The sequence below is a fragment of the Neoarius graeffei genome, chromosome 14 (assembly GCF_027579695.1).
Source record: "Neoarius graeffei isolate fNeoGra1 chromosome 14, fNeoGra1.pri, whole genome shotgun sequence".
Classification (NCBI taxonomy): domain Eukaryota; kingdom Metazoa; phylum Chordata; class Actinopteri; order Siluriformes; family Ariidae; genus Neoarius; species Neoarius graeffei.
Genome location: NC_083582.1, coordinates 75,908,050 through 75,926,944, shown reverse-complemented (window position 1 = coordinate 75,926,944; position 18,895 = coordinate 75,908,050). Strand labels below are relative to the sequence as shown.

Genomic DNA, 18,895 nt, shown 5'->3' with positions numbered 1-18,895 from the left:
TGTGAGAGGAGTTGATTTCAGGAGGTGAGTACCCTTCCCAGGACGGACGGACGGACATCGCCACAACATAATCCCCCTTCGGGCCTTTCGGCCAGCGGGGGATAAAAATTGTGAGGGAAGTTGATTTCAGAAAGCAAGTACACCTTGATGAAATTGCCAAAGTACAAGTTTGTTAATAATCGAAGGCATAACTCTGGGAAAATTTACCCAAATTAAATGAAAATTCAATCTGCGTATAACTGTCATATTACAAAGCCTTTTGCCAAGTTTGGTGAAATTCCTCCACAAATTGTGAGAGGAGTTGATTTCAGAAGAACGTACACCCTCATGAAATTGTCAAAGTATAAGTTATTTAATCAAGGGTCAAAACTCTGGTAAAATGTTCACAAACGAAATTAAATCGCAATATGCATATTACCAACATATAACAAGGCCTTTTGCCAAGTTTCATGAAATTCCTTCAAAAATTGTGAGAGGAGTTGATTTCAGAAGGAAAACACACTCTCGTGAAATTGTCAAAGTATAATTTTGTTAATCAAGGGCTGTAACTGGTAAAAATGTGACCGAATTTAATGAAATTAGAATATGCATATTACCGACATATAACGATGCCTCTTGTCAAGTTTCATGAAATTCCTCCAAAAATTGTGAGAGTTGATTTCAGAAGCTTCCCAGGATGGATGGACGGACATCACCACAACATAAACCTCTTCGGGCCTTTCAGCCAGCGAGGGATAGCAAATGAAATAAGCACAAAGTATTCAGTATGTCACCTTTGTCATTGGCTGGTGTAGTCCTTTTTTAATGTTGAACCACTCCTCAGTACCAGTCTGTGAGAAATCCAGCAGTGAGATCATGTAGTGGATTAAAATCAGCTGCAATATCAGTAATATCAGTGGTGCTGATTTATTACTTCACACTTTATTATGGAATGGTTTCTTACCAGGACTGCATCAATGACCTCGTCGTGCAAGGCAATGTTCGCTGGGTTGAGCTTCTGAAAAGCTCGAGTCTTACAGATCTGGACCAGAACCCTATACACACACACACACACACACACACACACACACACACATACACACACACACACACACACGTTTGTCTTACTATCCTTGTGAGGAACTTCCATTGACATGATTATTATTGCAGTTAATTAATGCTGTGCCTGCACCTCAAATTCACCCTAACCTTAACCTCAGTAATGAAAAGGAAACTTTTGGGCTCTTTTTTTTTAATTTATTTTTTTATATTTTAATTTTTGTTTAAAAAAACAACACAACAACAGCAATTTCCTTGTGGAGACAATCCAAATGTCCCCACAAGGTTGAAATTGTCAGATTTTACTATCCTTGTGGGGACAGTTGGTCCTCAGTAGTATATAAAACACACACACACACACACACACACACACACACACACACACACAAAATTATTCGTTCATCTAGTGAATGCTATGCTAGACCTCAATCTGCAGCTTTCTATAAAAAAAAAAAATGCAGTTTTCCTCATGAACGTTATGGGGACATCTGGTTCAATGCCCTGGTCTTGTCAGTGGTGTACCTGAGCAGTGTGTGTAGCCGAGGTGTGGATTTAGGCGTCGGGGGAAAGATATCTCTGTACTTGGACACTAGGCACAGACCGTACTGCAGGAAGCCGTGCAGAGAGTCTCCCAGCTCTTGTTTCTGTCACACACACACACAGAAAATTACAACGTACTTCTATTGTAAATACTGAAAGAGAGGTGTAAAGCGGCGTAAGTGCTCTTGCACCACACCATGCCCATCTTTAACCACATCAGTGCTCATGCAAGAAAAAGTGTGAAAATAGCAACACTTCAGATGCAACTATTCCAACATCGGTGTCAGCTGCAGCTACAGCATGCACATCATCTCAGTGCACACCTACAGCCACACTCCTACATACAGGTCATACAGAGTAAAATAGAAACACTCTGGAAAAACCCTTCACATGGTCAAATCTACAACATGTTCATGTTCCTCTGTGTGTATGCGTCTCAACCCTGAACCACATTTTTAAAATGTGGTTGCTGACGTGTGAATAAGTGAATACCAAAAAAAAAAAAAATCACACTTAATGATTTCTTTCCAACTCTACCGAAAGCCGCCTTGCCTGCATCGACATTTATAACCGAATCTACTGATGGAAAAACAACATTACTGTCAAAATGTAAAGAATTACACTGTGAGTTTACAATACGAAATGTCGATATACCACTTTGACCATCAGCATCATTTTCTGTCTCATTACTTGAGGCAAAATTCAATCACGGTGTTTTACTAACCAAAACTTCGTCAGCATTTCTTTGCATAACTAATCTCTGTGCCATTTTACATCACTGGGGAAATAATCACTGATTAATTCAGTCAGTTTTGTTTTGCTGGCTATGTTTCATATTATTAGTAGCATTTTTTTTAAATTAGGTTATTTAAACATTTTAAACACACACACACTGTGCAGTGCTCTTCTCTGTTTTGATGATGATGTGACACTGGAGACATTTTGACACCCAGCATCAGGGTGTAACTATTATGGGTGTTGATCAAATCATTCGGAAATGGCACTTAGCTAGTGAGATTTTAGACATGTTTTGATGATCTAATTGTTTTGACCACTGAGTTAGATTGAAAAAAAAAAAAAAAAACCTCTGGTTCCTTGCTTATATGATCTTTTCAGGACAACAAGAGCAAGATTAGAAAATAACCTAAAACATTTTCACATCATTTTGGTGAAAGTATGGTTCGGTAGAGCCCATGGGGAAACCATGGCTTAATTGTTAGAGAAGCAGCTTTGTGACCAAAAGGTTGCTGGTTTGATTCCCTGGACCAGCAGGAATGGCTGAAGTGCTCTTGAGCAAGACATCTAACCTCCAACTGCTCCCCAGGCTGCTCTGGGTGTGCTGTATGTTGTTCAGGATAAGAGTGTCTGCTAAATACCTGTAATGTACAGTGGTGCTTGAAAGTTTGTGAACCCTTTAGAATTTTCTGCATAAATATGACCTAAAACATCATCAGATTTTCACACAAGTCCTAAAAGTAGATAAAGAGAACCCAGTTAAATAAATGAGACAACAATATTATACTTGGTAATTTATTTATTGAGGAAAATGATCCAATATTACATATCTGTGAGCGGCAAAAGTATGTGAACCTCTAGGATTAGCAGTTAATTTGAAGGTGAAATTAGAGTCAGGTGTTTTCAATCAATGGGACGACAATCAGGTGTGAGTGGGCACCCTGTTTTATTTAAAGAACAGGGATCTATCAAAGTCTGATCTTCACAACACATGTTTGTGGAAGAGTATCATGGCATGAACAAAGGAAATTTCTGAGGACATCAGAAAAAGCGTTGTTGATGCTCATCAGGCTAGAAAAGGTTACAAAACCATCTCTAAAGAGTTTGGACTCCACCAATTCACAGTCAGACAGATTGTGTACAAATGGAGGAAATTCAAGACCATTGCTACCCTCCCCAGGAATGGTCGACCAACAAAGATCACTCCAAGAGCAACGCGTGTAATAGTTGGCGAGGTCACAAAGGACCCCAGGGTAACTTCTAAGCAACTGAAGGCCTCTCTCACATTGGCTAATGTTAATGTTCATGAGTCCACCATCAGGAGAACACTGAACGACAATGGTGTGCATGGCAGGGTTGCAAGGAGAAAGCCACTGCTCTCCAAAAATAACATTGTTGCTCGTCTGCAGTTTGCCAAAGATCATGTGGACAAGCCAGAAGACTATTGGAAAAATGTTTTGTGGATGGATGAGACCAAAACAGAACTTTTTGGTTTAAATGAGAAGCATTATGTTTGGAGAAAGGAAAACACTGCATTCCAGCATAAGAACCTTATCCCATCTGTGAAACATGGTGGTGGTAGTATCATGGTTTGGGCCTGTTTTGCTGCATCTGGGCCAGGACGGCTTGCCATCATTGATGGAACAATGAATTCTGAATTATACCAGCGAATTCTAAAGGAAAATGTCAGGACATCTGTCCATGAACTGAATCTCAAGAGAAGGTGGGTCATGCAGCAAGACAACGACCCTAAGCACACAAGTCGTTCTACCAAAGAATGGTTAAAGAAGAATAAAGTTAATGTTTTGGAATGGCCAAGTCAAAGTCCTGACCTTAATCCAATGGAAATGTTGTGGAAGGACCTGAAGCGAGCAGTTCATGTGAGGAAACCCACCAACATCCCAGAGTTGAAGCTGTTCTGTACGGAGGAACGGGCTAAAATTCCTCCAAGCCGGTGTGCAGGACTGATCAACAGTTACCAGAAACGTTTAGTTACAGTTATTGCTGCACAAGGGGGTCACACCAGATACTGAAAGCAAAGGTTCACATATTTTTGCCACTCACAGATATGTAATATTGGATAATTTTCCTCAATAAATAAATGACCAAGTATAATATTTTTGTCTCATTTGTTTAACTGGGTTCTCTTTATCTACTTTTAGGACTTGTGTGAAAATCTGATGATGTTTTAGGTCATATTTATGCAGAAATATAAAAAATTCTAAAGGGTTCACAAACTTTCAAGCACCACTGTAACAATACATCCATACGTGATTCTTCCCCAAACTATTCCAACAAAACTGGACGTCCACAATTGTCTTTGCATGCTGGAGCATTACAGTTTCCCTTCACTGGAACTAAGAGGCCCAAGTGAGCTCCATGAAGACATGGTTTGCCAAAGCTGGAGTGGAAGAACTCGAGTGTCCTGCACTGAACCCTGATTGAACTCAACCCCACTAAACACCTTTAGTATGAACTGGAACACCGACTCCACCCTGGACATTACTCCTCATCCAACATCAGTGCCTGATCTCACCAGAGGGGAACCGTCAGGGTCTTCTAGGCCTTCAGAGAAGCCCAAATATATCAGCATTTCAAACGTGACATTTAATTTCTTTAATTCTTACATTATAATTATTCTCTTCTAATTCTAATTTGACCTCATTTTCTATCAACTTTGCTTCAGAAATGAAGGGTTACTTTCCTGAAAACATTAAAATCAAGTTATCCAGTTGATTTTTTTTTTTTTTTGTCTCTCGGCTGAGAAGAGTTTAGAGCTGCTCACTCATTGGTTAAGACTTCATTGCCGGGACAGAAGGCCATGGCAGTGTGTGTTTATGTAGGAAGTGACAGATGAATTAACCAATCAGATTTTGATTTATAGTGGGAGGGACCAAAAATTTATCGCCCTCAGCCTTCTCAAAGGCCAATGCGAGCTTAACCGCGAGTCGGCAGCGTCAGTGCAGCAGTGAAGTCACCTTCCAGCCAGTGTAGCATTCATCAGTAGTGTTAGTGAATGCTAATAAAGCGATCAAGCCAGTGCTATCGAGAGCTACAGGCTAACGACCGAGAAACTATGATTTCTGTCTCCAGACTCTTCTTCTACACTGCACGCTTGCCACAGTATTTTTCAATCAGACTTAAGTATTCATTTCCCTGTGGAATTTACTGAGTTACTTTTAAAATCAACATCAACAGCTACACACAACGGAGCGACCTGGCAGCCTGATGCTAATCCCTTACAAAATCCTTTACCCTGTTGCTTTTTTGGTGTCTGGCTAAATTTTGGCTGAGCTCAAGTCCCAGCTCTAATAGGAACAGCTCGCCACTGGTTCTTACTGGTTCTTGTGGCTGAATGAGCACAAATCCCCAGAGCCACGCCCCAAAATCTAGTGGAAAGTCTTCCCAGAAGAATGGAGGTTATTATAACAATAAATACAGACTAAATTTGGAACGAAATGTTCAATGAGCACAGAGTACGATGGTCAGGTGTCCACAAACTTTTGGCGATATAGTGTATTATTGGCACAACAACTCAATTTTGGTCAAACCCTGATTTTTCACCTTTTTTATTTGCCTGTTTTCCAGAATTCATCTGGAGACATCTGAGGTCATACAAATAATTCTTCCATGCACATGAAACTATAAGGCGTAAATGTGTAAGAAAAAATTTACAAATGTAAATAAAGGGACTTTTTTGAAAGCATAGACAAAAGCAGAAGTTGTAAATAAAATAATTTTATCTGAGTGAATCAATTCTGCACATGATGACAGTTGACTCATCTTCGGACACTCCTGTTTTGCCTTCTCATCTTTTTGCATCACAGTGCTGTTGAATTCTTGAATCTGATTGGTCAGTAGGTGCTGATTAATTTCCTGTAACAGCAGCTCTGACAATAACGCAGCCTCAAATTACAGGTTTATATTAATGCGTTCATTCTAATACATTACGGTATAATCCATTACACAGGGACTTGTATGGCAACATGTACAGTACTAGGCAAAAGTTTGTACACCCCTACTCTACTCATTCATAGGTTTTTCAGTATTGTGACTATTTTCTACATTGTAGAACAACACAGAATACATCAACACTATGAAATAACATAAGGAACATACATGCAATTATTCTATCCACGTTCACTGGATATGAGCAATCGCGCGCTCTGATTGGCTACTCTACTACGAGGTTATCAGCTCATATACCGTGAGTAGAGAAAAACAAACTGGTGGCGTGCATCAAGTCAGATATATCACTTTGTTATTAAGTATTTAAAAGAAACAGAAATAGCAAAAAGAATATAATTTTTCCCCCAACATCTGTTCCACACTCCAGCCCAGTTGGTGGTGGTAATGCACCTTTAAGTTGGTTTGCCAACCGCCAGAAACCCTAAAGAAGAAGAAGAAAATGGTGGCGCGTGTTGCTGAACCAACCGAGGACAAAATAAAAACTCTACTCGAAAACAAAACCCCCAAAATACAACAAAAAAGCCACAAAATATGGAATGAAAGTATTTGATGGTAAGAACATATCTTTTTTTATTTTTCAATAATTTTTATTATAGCACTTTTCACAAATTGCTCCTGTCATTTTGCCAGATTGTTTACATTCGAAGTGAAAATGATTTTGTCGGACGTTTTGTATAAAGTTTTTATTTATTGAATTTGCAAAAAATAAAAATAAAAATGCTCTGTTTCTCAAAATCCAGTGAATGTGGAGAGAATAAAACAGTTATTCCACTCAATCTCATCGTACATGAATTATAGACAACTCAGTGCTACGCGACTCATCGACTATCAGCTCATGTACGACTCGGTTTTGTGGAATAACTGTTAAATATGTGTTAAACAAAAAAGTGTTTAACCCCCCCCCCCCAAACAATACATGTTTGATATTTTAGATTCTTCAGCGTATCCAGTGTTTACCTTGATGACGCTTTGCACATTAGTGTCATTATCTGAACCAGCTTCATGAGGGAGTCACCTGGAATACTTTTCAATTAATAGCTGTGTCTCGTCAAAAGGTCATTAGTGGATGAGTTTCTTACCTTCTTAATGCATTTGAGATCAAACAGTAAATAGCAAATAATAAACATACAGTAAATACCCCTGTTCCACAACTGTAGTAATCCATACAGTATTATGTGAAGAACTGAACAACTAAGTAAAGAGAAACGACATCCATCGTTACTTTAAGACATGAAGAAGTGCCTTTTAATTAATAAAAATAAAGAAAAAAACACTGAATTAGAAGACGTTTCCAAAGTTTTGACTGGTACTCTAATCGTAATTGCCGATATGGTGAAGGTTTCTGTAAGGAGTCGACAGTGTCAGCGCTTTGTACGTCACAGAGGTAAAGCTGTAAGTTCAGGTAAGCTCTTTTCCACCACAGGAAGGTCTTGCTCACATGACAAGCAATTTTTTTAATGTAACATCGAGTGGGAAAGAAGTCGCTGGTAAGAGAATGACTATAGTTTTAGCACAAGTGATAACCGGAACTAACTTGGTTCTGCAACATCAAATATATAAATAATTTTTTTTAAAAAAGATAAACATTACAACATTTCAGTTTTAAAAAATCTAATTATTTTTATTATTCATAATTAATTAATTGTCTATAATTAATTAATTATCATATTTAAAAAGTTTTCTTTATCAACTTATACATCATTAATTTATATTATCTTTATTAATTAATAAATAATCTCCTCTCATCTCATTATCTCTAGCCGCGTTATCCTGTTATTAAGAAATAATTAATTCATTATTTCTAAGGACTTTATTATCATAAATAATTCATTTATTTATCATTATAAATAGGCAAATCACTGTTGTTGTTGAAGCCGATTGACAATATTTAATTATCATTATTATTTTATTATTGTTATTATTATTAGACTAAGGATATTTTGTTTATTTTTTGTAACGATAGAAAAGTAATTTGTCATTAAATCTTAAGCTTTGAAATATGAGTAAATAATATAAATACGTTGGATCGGTCTTTCCTTCTCCTAATTGGGTCGTTCAGTCTGCATAACGGGGTGATCGATGTGGGGTGGGGGTGGAGGGTGGGGTGTATGTTGTCTTTGTGTGGAAGACACAGATTGCTGACCGCTAAGTTATTGAATTTTAAGTTAATTTTGTTTTATTTTTGCTTGAAGTCAACCACAGAGAATTTTGGTGTCTATGTAAATAAATCTTGATCATTTTTTGAACCTGGAAGAATCTCCACGAGTGCTAGTTTTTACGGTGAGTGAGTCACGAACCTCCTCCTTCTCAAAGGCTACAAAAATTAGGATCTTTGTGAACGAAGAGTCGCCTCAACAGTGGTGCAAGAAGAAGAAACCACTTTGTGACATGCTGTTACTGGAAAATAATCAACTTCTCAGTGGTAACGATAAATCTTCTTCATAAGACCATCCTGTCATTTATTATTTTTCTATAACAGCATGCTCCGACATGTTTTATTCCTTAGTTATTACATCCATCGTTGATCAAATGGCACCACAAAATAAAAATAAAATAAAAATTGATCCAAAAGTCATGTACAGTTAGGTCCATAAATATTTGGACAGAGGCAACAGTTTTCTAATTTTGGTTCTGTACATTACCACAATGAATTGTGAACAAAACAATTCAGATGCAGTTGAAGTTCAGACTTTCAGCTTTAATTCAGTGGGTTGAACAAAATGATTGCATAAAAATGTGAGGAACTAAAGCATTTTTTAAACACAACCCCTTCATTTCAGGGGCTCAAAAGTAATTGGACAAATTAAATAATTGTAAATAAAATGTTAATTTCTAATACTTGGTTGAAAACCCTTTGTTGGCAATGACTGCCTGAAGTCTTGAACTCATGGACATCACCAGACGCTGTGTTTCCTCCTTTTTAATGCTCTGCCAGGCCTTTACTGCAGCGGTTTTCAGTTGCTGTTTGTTTGTGGGCCTTTCTGTCTGAAGTTTAGTCTTTAACAAGTCAAATGCTGCTCAATTGGGTTGAGATCAGGTGACTGACTTGGCCATTCAAGAATATTCCACTTCTTTGCTTTAATAAACTCCTGGGTTGCTTTGGCTTTATGTTTTGGGTCATTGTCCATCTGTATTATGAAACGCCGACCAATCAGTTTGGCTGCATTTGGCTGGATTTGAGCACACAGTATGTCTCTGAATACCTCAGAATTCATCCGGCTGCTTCTGTCCTGTGTCACATCATCAATAAACACTAGTGACCCAGTGCCACTGGCAGCCATGCATGCCCAAGCCATCACACTGCCTCCACCGTGTTTTACAGATGATGTGGTATGCTTTGGATTATGAGCTGTACCACGCCTTTGCCATACTTTTTTCTTTCCATCATTCTGGTCGAGGTTGACTTGGTTTCATCTGTCCAAAGAATGTTCTTGCAGAACTGTGCTGGCTTTTTTAGATGTTTTTTAGCAAAGTCCAATCTAGCCTTTTTATTCTTGAGGCTTATGAGTGGCTTGCACCGTGCAGTGAACCCTCTGCATTTACTTTCATGCAGTCTTCTCTTTATGGTAGATTTGGATATTGATACGCCTACCTCCTGGAAAGTGTTGTTCACTTGGTTGGCTGTTGTGAAGGGGTTTCTCTTCACCATGGAAATTATTCTGGGATCATCCACCACTGTTGTCTTCTGTGAGTGTCCAGGTCTTTTTGCATTGATGAGTTCACCAGTGCTTTCTTTCTTTCTCAGGATGTACCAAACTGTAGATTTTGCCACTCCTAATATTGTAGCAATTTCTCGGATGGGTTTTTTCTGTTTTCGCATCTTAAGGATGGCTTGTTTCACCTGCATGGAGAGCTCCTTTGACCGCATATTGGCTTTACAGCAAAATCTTCCAAATGCAAGCACCACACCTCAAATCAACTCCAGGCCTTTTATCTGCTTAATTGAGAATGACGTAATGAAGGAATTGCCCACACCTGCCCATGAAATAGCCTTTGAGTCAATTGTCCAACTACTTTTGGTCCCTTTAAAAACAGGGTGGCACATGTTAAGGAGCTGAAACTCCTAAACCCTTCATCCAGTTTTAATGTGGATACCCTCAATGAAAGCTGAAAGTCTGGACTTTATGTCCATGTCCATTATATAACTATAACTTGAATATGTTTCAGTAAACAGGTAAAAAAACAAAATTTGTGTCAGTGTCCAAATATATATGGACCTAACTGTATTTGTAGTCTTGTAATGATTTCCTTTTGCTCTTGTGATTTTATTTTACATCTCAGCTGATTTGAGAGCCTCTGACCTGTTGGTACGGGAGTTCCTGCTGGTCCCAATGGTACTCGATGCTCGTCAGCTGCTGAAACAGCACCGTCGAGTCTACCTCCAAGCTCTGATACAGTTTACTGTAAGCCACCCACTTCCTGTACGTGCACACAGACGCAAATGCACACACACATCAGATTTTTATCAAGCTCCTCTATTATTATTATTATTATTATTATTATTATTATTATTATTATTATTATGTGAGTTTGCATAAATGTGTTTATTAGACACTAGACAGGTGTATTTATTAATCAACAACTTTCATTCCTTTTCATTTTAGATTGTACTCCTGTAATCAGTGTATTTATACAGAAACTCACGCCAGGTCCTGCAGAAAAGGTGAAATATCATTCTGAGTGGCGTAGTACTCCAGCAGCGTGCTGCCCTCTCCACACAGCTCACCCTTCCAGGGACCGCCATCCTAATCACAGACGAAAACACACAGATTATCAGTCAAGGAAAAAAGAACGGCAGTTACACACACACGCAAGTGCAGAGCATTTTTTAACATAGTTACTGGGAGACCAAATGGTCTCCCAGTGGCCAGATTTGGTCTCCTAGTCAATGCCAAACCAGCTTCACTGGGAGACCAAATTTTAAACCAAGTTATGTCTTATCATCTGGTTCAATCAGTTGCAATTAATTAACCAAGTACCATGTAAGTATACATTTAACAAGGAAAACTTGGCACTGCATTAACTATGTTGATATTATGCTGGCTGAAACGAGGATTCATAATGCGGTAATTTGCATCACAGAATATGCCGCAGCGGTGCAGCCGCATGGACTCTGGGACCCGTGATTGTATTGCCCAGACCAGTTGGTCTCCTAGTGGAAAATCCTTAAAAAATGCTCTGAGCAAGTGACATCAGTTTAAAGATTACAGTGTTTGGTACCGTTTATCTGTACAGTGTGTGTGTTGTATACTGTACACTGTTGAAGTCAAACTTATCAGTCAGTAAAACCAAATAATTTTTCCACAGATATACTGAAAACCAAAAGCACTGAGTACTTCCTACTCTGAAATGACACAGCAAAAGTTTTATTCAGCACATCTTCAGAGCTGTAGTGCAGTGAGTTAAGGAACAGACTTGCTGAATATTCTACTCAGTTCATGGACACATCATTCAAAAGTAGTTTTTAATGAAATGTCTCTAAATTACACGACCAATCAGTCTTTATAGAAACACACGAGACACATGTTTTGAATCAGTAGATTCAGGATTTAATGTGATAAGAATGCTGAGTGTCCGGTGAATTATCTATATCCATCCATCCATCCATCTGTCCATCCATCCATTATTTGTTTTACATAGAAGTACATTTAAGTACAAAAAGTTGAATTACCCAGTGTACAACTGAAAAAGGATGTATAATTTTCGATAGACAGACAGATCAATGGATGGATGGATGGACAGCTAGAGAGATAGATGGATGGATGAATGGGTGGATGTTTTGTTAGATAGACAGATAGATGGATACACAGACAGACAGACGGATGAATGGATGGACAGCTAGATAGAGAGACAGATGGATGGATGGATGGATGGATGGATGGATGGATGCTTTGTTAGATAGATGGATACACAGACAGATAGATGGATAGGTAGATGGATGGATGGACAGCCAGATACAGAGATAGATTAATGGATGGATGGATGAATGAGTGGATGTTTTGTTAGATAGACAGATGGATACACAGACAGACAGATGGATGGATGAATGGATAGGTAGAGAGATAGATGGATGGATGGACAGATGGATGGACAGCTAGCTAGAGAGACGGATGGATGGATAGATGTTTTGTTAGATAGACAGATAGATGGATACACAGACAGACAGATAGACAGATAGGTAGATAGATAGATGGATGGATGGATGGACAGCTAGATAGAGAGACGGATGGATGGATGGATGGATGGATGGATGTTTTGTTAGATAGACAGATACACAGACAGACAGACAGACAGATGGATGGAAAAATGGATGGACAGCTAGATAGAGAGACAGATGAATGGATGGACGGATGAATGGGTGGATGTTTTGTTAAATAGACAGATAGATGGATACACAGACAGACAGACAGACAGATAGGTAGATAGATAGATGGATGGATGGATGTTTTGTTAGATAGACAGATAGATGGCTACACAGACAGATGGATGAACGGACAGATGGACGGATGGACGGATAAGTGGATGGATGGACAGCTAGATAGAAAGATGGATGGATGGGTGGGTGGGCGAATGTTTTGTTAGATAGACAGATCAACAGATACACACAGACAGACAGACGGATGGATGGATGGATGGATGGATGGATGGATGGATGGATGGATGATGAAGTATTTCAGTCTTTAATCAACTGATTAATGTTCACTATGAGGTTATGACGATCTGGTTCAGAGTGTAAATAGTGAGTTGGGGTAAATACCTGTTGTTTGGAGATGTACGCCTGCACAAACTGCTGTAACATGCCACTATAATTCACATACAGACTTCGGCCGGCGCTCAAATCATCGTCTCTCTGTCAATCACAAAAAAAGTATATTATTGTCCTTTTAGTGGTACAACAGCTTGTCAGTGGCTCAGTACCCTCAAAGGTACTTATTTGTACCCTTTATATACTGCTTGGGAACATATGTATCTGTTTGGCCCTAAAAAGGTACACATAGTTACCCTGAGGTCTAATAATGAGCCGTAGGGGTTAAATTAGTGTAGACTGTACCTTGGGGGACAGAAATGGACTCCTACTGTACCCCTATTTCTGACAATGTACCATTCCAACCTGTGTCCCCCCCCCCCAATCTGTCCCTCTGAGTTACATGTTGGTCCTGGGATCGAGATGCTGAACCTCTTCTGCCCCTCGGACCTGCTTGATCCATCCTGGTGCCCTGTGTCTGGTTGGAGTTTTATCACATCGCTCCTGTGGAGGACGGCCCCATATGGACAGTTGAAAGTCACACCTGGAGGACGCTCTGGACTCTTACAGTAACGCTTTTATGGCTGAGGACTACAGTTGACTTGCTAACTTTAGGACTGCAGTTGTCATGAACAGTTTTGCTCTCAAGTTTCCATCAATGAAGAGTTTATAACATCAACCAAACTGACTTCATGTTAAAACTGTTAATGTTATAGTCATGCTGTCTGTTGTTGCCCAAATGAGGATGGGTTCCCTTTTGAGTCTGGTTCCTCTCGAGGTTTCTTCCTCATGTCGTCTGAGGGAGTTTTTCCTTGCCACCGTCGCCACAGGCTTCATCATTGGGGATAGATTAGGGACAAAATTAGCTCATGTTTTAAGTCGTTCAAATTCTGTAAAGCTGCTTTGCGGCAATGTTTATTGTTAAAAGCACTATAAACTTGACATTCCGTTTTTTTTTTTTAATCAAAGTGAAATTGTGAAATCATTGTCATTGTATTGAATGTACCTGGTTCAGACATTGAAACCCAGGGAAATCCCGCCACATGGTGAAATTGTGATATTTTCTCTTCAGCTTTGAAACTGAAACTACCATGGACGTTTCTGACCTCAAATACTGTCTGCTTGTCTTTTGCAAATTTACAGCAGGTTAAAGTGCTGCCCAAAAGGGAGAAAATGGCATTTACAGGTTTCATTCCGACTGAGTATCTGGAATGTAATTCACACTGAACTGATGTCATGTTGCTGTTTACCAATTTGATCAAACTCTGATACCCACCTTATGAGGAAACCACACTTACTCGAGCTAGTGAAGGTTTTACACGCCTTTAAACACACTGACTGTTTCTAACACCGTACTTGTCAAAATGGCTGCTTATACAATCTGATCTTTACAGCAAAGTAACTAAGATTAAACAGCATATAAATTAATCCCACATACTTTTGGTGAAATTTATTTCTGGTTTCTCAAAGTGCAAATATCTTTTTGGTTTTCCATGATCACCACACACACACACACACACACACACACACACACACACACACACATCAATATGTTGTCAATATATTTAACAGTTATTCCACGAAATAGAGTCGTACATGAGGTGATAGCCGATGAGACGCTTAGCACTGAGTTAACTATAAACCATGTACGACGAGATTGAGTGGAATAACTGTTTTATTCTCTCCACAGTCACTGGATTTTGAGAAACAGAGCATTTTTATTTTTTGCAAATTCGATAAATAAAAACTTTATACAAAATGGCCGACAAAATCATTTCCACTTAGAATGTAAATAAACCAGCGAAATGACAGGAGCAATTTGTGAACAATGTGATGATAATGATTATTGAAAGATAAAAAAAAAAAAAAAAATATATATATATATATATATATATATATACATTCTTACCATCAAATACTTTTATTCCATATTTTGTTGCTTTTTTTTTTGCATTTTTTGGGGTTTTGTTTTCGAGTAGAGTTTTTATTTCATCCTTGGTTGGTTCAGCAACACGATCCATCATTTTGTTTTTCTCTACTCATGGTATATTCTAGGAGTAGAGTAGCCAATCAGAGCACGCAATTGCTCATATCCAGTGAATCTGGATAGAATAATACAACCCTGATTCCAAAAAAGTTGGGACAAAGTACAAATTGTAAATAAAAACGGAATGCAATGATGTGGAAGTTTCAAAATTCCATATTTTATTCAGAATAGAACATAGATGACATATCAAATGTTTAAACTGAGAAAATGTATCATTTAAAGAGAAAAATTAGGTGATTTTAAATTTCATGACAACAACACATCTCAAAAAAGTTGGGACAAGGCCATGTTTCCCACTGTGAGACATCCCCTTTTCTCTTTACAACAGTCTGTAAACGTCTGGGGACTGAGGAGACAAGTTGCTCAAGTTTAGGGATAGGAATGTTAACCCATTCTTGTCTAATGTAGGATTCTAGTTGCTCAACTGTCTTAGGTCTTTTTTGTCGTATCTTCCATTTTATGATGCACCAAATGTTTTCTATGGGTGAAAGATCTGGACTGCAGGCTGGCCAGTTCAGTACCCGGACCCTTCTTCTACGCAGCCATGATGCTGTAATTGATGCAGTATGTGGTTTGGCATTGTCATGTTGGAAAATGCAAGGTCTTCCCTGAAAGAGACGTCGTCTGGATGGGAGCATATGTTGCTCTAGAACCTGGATATACCTTTCAGCATTGATGGTGTCTTTCCAGATGTGTAAGCTGCCCATGCCACATGCACTAATGCAACCCCATACCATCAGAGATGCAGGCTTCTGAACTGAGCGCTGATAACAACTTGGGTCGTCCTTCTCCTCTTTAGTCCGAATGACACGGCGTCCCTGATTTCCATAAAGAACTTCAAATTTTGATTCGTCTGACCACAGAACAGTTTTCCACTTTGCCACAGTCCATTTTAAATGAGCCTTGGCCCAGAGAAGATGTCTGCGTTTCTGGATCGTGTTTAGATACGGCTTCTTCTTTGAACTATAGAGTTTTAGCTGGCAACGGCGGATGGCACGGTGAATTGTGTTCACAGATAATGTTCTCTGGAAATATTCCTGAGCCCATTTTGTGATTTCCAATACAGAAGCATGCCTGTATGTGATGCAGGGCCGTCTAAGGGCCCGAAGATCACGGGCACCCAGTATGGTTTTCCGGCCTTCACCCTTACGCACAGAGATTCTTCCAGATTCTCTGAATCTTTTGATGATATTATGCACTGTAGATGATGATATGTTCAAACTCTTTGCAATTTTACACTGTCGAACTCCTTTCTGATATTGCTCCACTATTTGTCGGTGCAGAATTAGGGGGATTGGTGATCCTCTTCCCATCTTTACTTCTGAGAGCCGCTGCCACTCCAAGATGCTCTTTTTATACCCAGTCATGTTAATGACCTATTGCCAATTGAACTAATGAGTTGCAGTTTGGTCCTCCAGCTGTTCCTTTTTGTACCTTTAACTTTTCCAGCCTCTTATTGCCCCTGTCCCAACTTTTTTGAGATGTGTTGCTGTCATGAAATTTCAAATGAGCCAATATTTGGCATGAAATTTCAAAATGTCTCACTTTCGACATTTGATATGTTGTCTATGTTCTATTGTGAATCCAATATCAGTTTTTGAGATTTGTAAATTATTGCATTCCGTTTTTATTTACAATTTGTACTTTGTCCCAACTTTTTTGGAATTGGGGTTGTAATATATAGCATATAATTATGCAATATTTTAATTTGCTTGTGTGGCTCATGCTACAAAACACAGATAAAGTAAGAATAAGTGTCATGCTGAAAGCACAGATAAACAGCTGGGTGCTAAAGCTAAAAATACAGAAACAGCTGCATCTATGGTACATTAGTCTGATTTACAAGTTAAAATTGTATTTGCTGAGACGAAAAGGTAAAGAAGAAGTTGAAGCAGTAGAAAAAAAACTAATGAAAAAGATGTTTAAATATCTTTAAGGCATTTGTTTTAGTTTTATACACTGCACATTTTGTTCTCTAATTTAATCATTATTCCTTAAAGGGGTACCAAATATAATATATACAGTTGTTGATGTGACAAAGTAACGTATTCTTAAGTATTCTATCAAATTTATATACTAGAAAACAACGAAATATCTTGGTAATTGTAAATATAATACTTTATACGCTAAACCGCACAAGAGTCGCCATTTTTAAAAGACCGTGACGTCAGCACTACCCTCTGCACTAGCGGAACTCTCTGAAATAGAGGAGATAAGTGTGTAATCATGGCGTCGGGTGCATCAAGTGAAAGCGACAGCTCTGTCGAATCATACGAAGAGATCCCGCAAGACACACTGCAAGCAGGCTATGGCTTAGAAGGGTACCAGTTTGAACCTAGGAGAGGTACTCTCGACTCCGGTGATGAAATAAGAGAAGAAAGCTCGGATGACGGCGAGGATGAGACCAGGCCTGGCGCCAGGAACAGTTTACTAAGGGGGCAATTAGAAATCGCAAGGGGGCAAATATTTTTCATATAGTGTGTAGTAGTGATGGCGGTCTGACAACGTGTTTCAAACAATTAACTGCGCCAACCACAAAACCACGGCCCCGAAGGTTGCTTTAGTACGGGAAAATCATGTGACATATTACCAGGACAGTTGCGCTTTATCAACACCCGTGCCCACCTGTTAACCCTCCCCTCCGATTTTCTCACAGACACGCGTTACAACCGGAAAGATGCCAAACATAAAACAACACACACAAACCTACAGGCAAGTCCTTTAAATTTAAAATACATACAAATAGCTCCGCGGCATGAAAATAAAACGTCAATGCAAGTCTAAGGTACTTGGCTCGGCGGCCAAAATCATAATTTAAAAAAATCAACAGACCCCGCGGCTGCACCAGTAATAGCCTTCCTGACTCGCACCGAGTCAACGCTAACCACTTAATCCGCGATCCCAGTTTAGGCGTGTAGGGGACAAAACACTCTGAAGTGATGAATTTTCACCCCTGCTGCATGGGGGGTGACGTCAACGACACATATTCTTACGCTATTTGCGCACAAAGCGGACCATATATGAACACATACACCAACATAAACGGAGATAAATTTAGCCTACAAAGAAAGAAAATGGATTCACAATATTGTGATTGAATTCGTTTAATTCGGTGGGGGAAAGACTACTCCCGTAAACTGACTGCATATTGCAGAGACAGTGCACTTGTAAGTGTAGACTACATGTAAAACCCCCGCCCACCCGCACGACCCCTCCCCTTGTCCTTATCACAGGTCTGTGTGTGCGCGGCTGTGTCAGCATTTCTCACATACACCCACAATAACAATTAAGAAAACAATTAAGTGATCTGAGTCTCTGTTGAGGGGGCGGGGCTGTAGCCACGAGGGGGCGACGCCCCCTTTCGCCCCCCCACAGTGCCGGGCCTGGATGAGACTGATGCTGACCATGGGCATGGCGAGCGTGGGGCAGAGCGTCTGCATGCAGGTGACACGGCGTGGTGCTCGTGCGGAAAATGTAACGTGGAGTTGCTCACGAGTCCAGCAGAATTTATTTGCTGCAATGAGATAGGCGCCACCCGTGGACTTGCGAAATCGTCGCAAGAGGCAGAAACAGGTATTTCACACGTGCTATTCCCAACCTCAATGAGCCAACACAACTGGGCACATACATACGTCATGAGTGTTACGCAGAGAAAATGAACGTGCATTCTGATTGGATAAAATTAATATCATGGTGGGCTGTTCAAACTGTGGAAATAGTTTGCTCGAGCTACTTTCAAAACACTATAACTTTCCAACCTTAGAACAAAAAACTTTTGTAAGTCTTGAATAAGGTTCGTTAATGTGTGTTTTATTGTTATA

General features: G+C 39.4%; 1 protein-coding gene across 1 annotated transcript in view; it reads right to left on the bottom strand.

Annotated features, from left to right (window-relative positions):
* The window catches only part of unc13d (unc-13 homolog D (C. elegans)), a 68,760-nt gene that overhangs the window by 33,528 nt on the left and 16,337 nt on the right, over positions 1 to 18,895 (bottom strand). Inside the window, exons 13-18 of the mRNA XM_060940310.1 lie at positions 13,040 to 13,132; positions 10,927 to 11,027; positions 10,584 to 10,701; positions 1,561 to 1,682; positions 944 to 1,034; positions 774 to 830 (exon numbers count right to left, since the gene is read on the bottom strand). Coding sequence (XP_060796293.1) covers positions 774 to 830; positions 944 to 1,034; positions 1,561 to 1,682; positions 10,584 to 10,701; positions 10,927 to 11,027; positions 13,040 to 13,132 — 582 coding nt within the window. The remainder of the gene's footprint in view (positions 1 to 773; positions 831 to 943; positions 1,035 to 1,560; positions 1,683 to 10,583; positions 10,702 to 10,926; positions 11,028 to 13,039; positions 13,133 to 18,895) is intronic.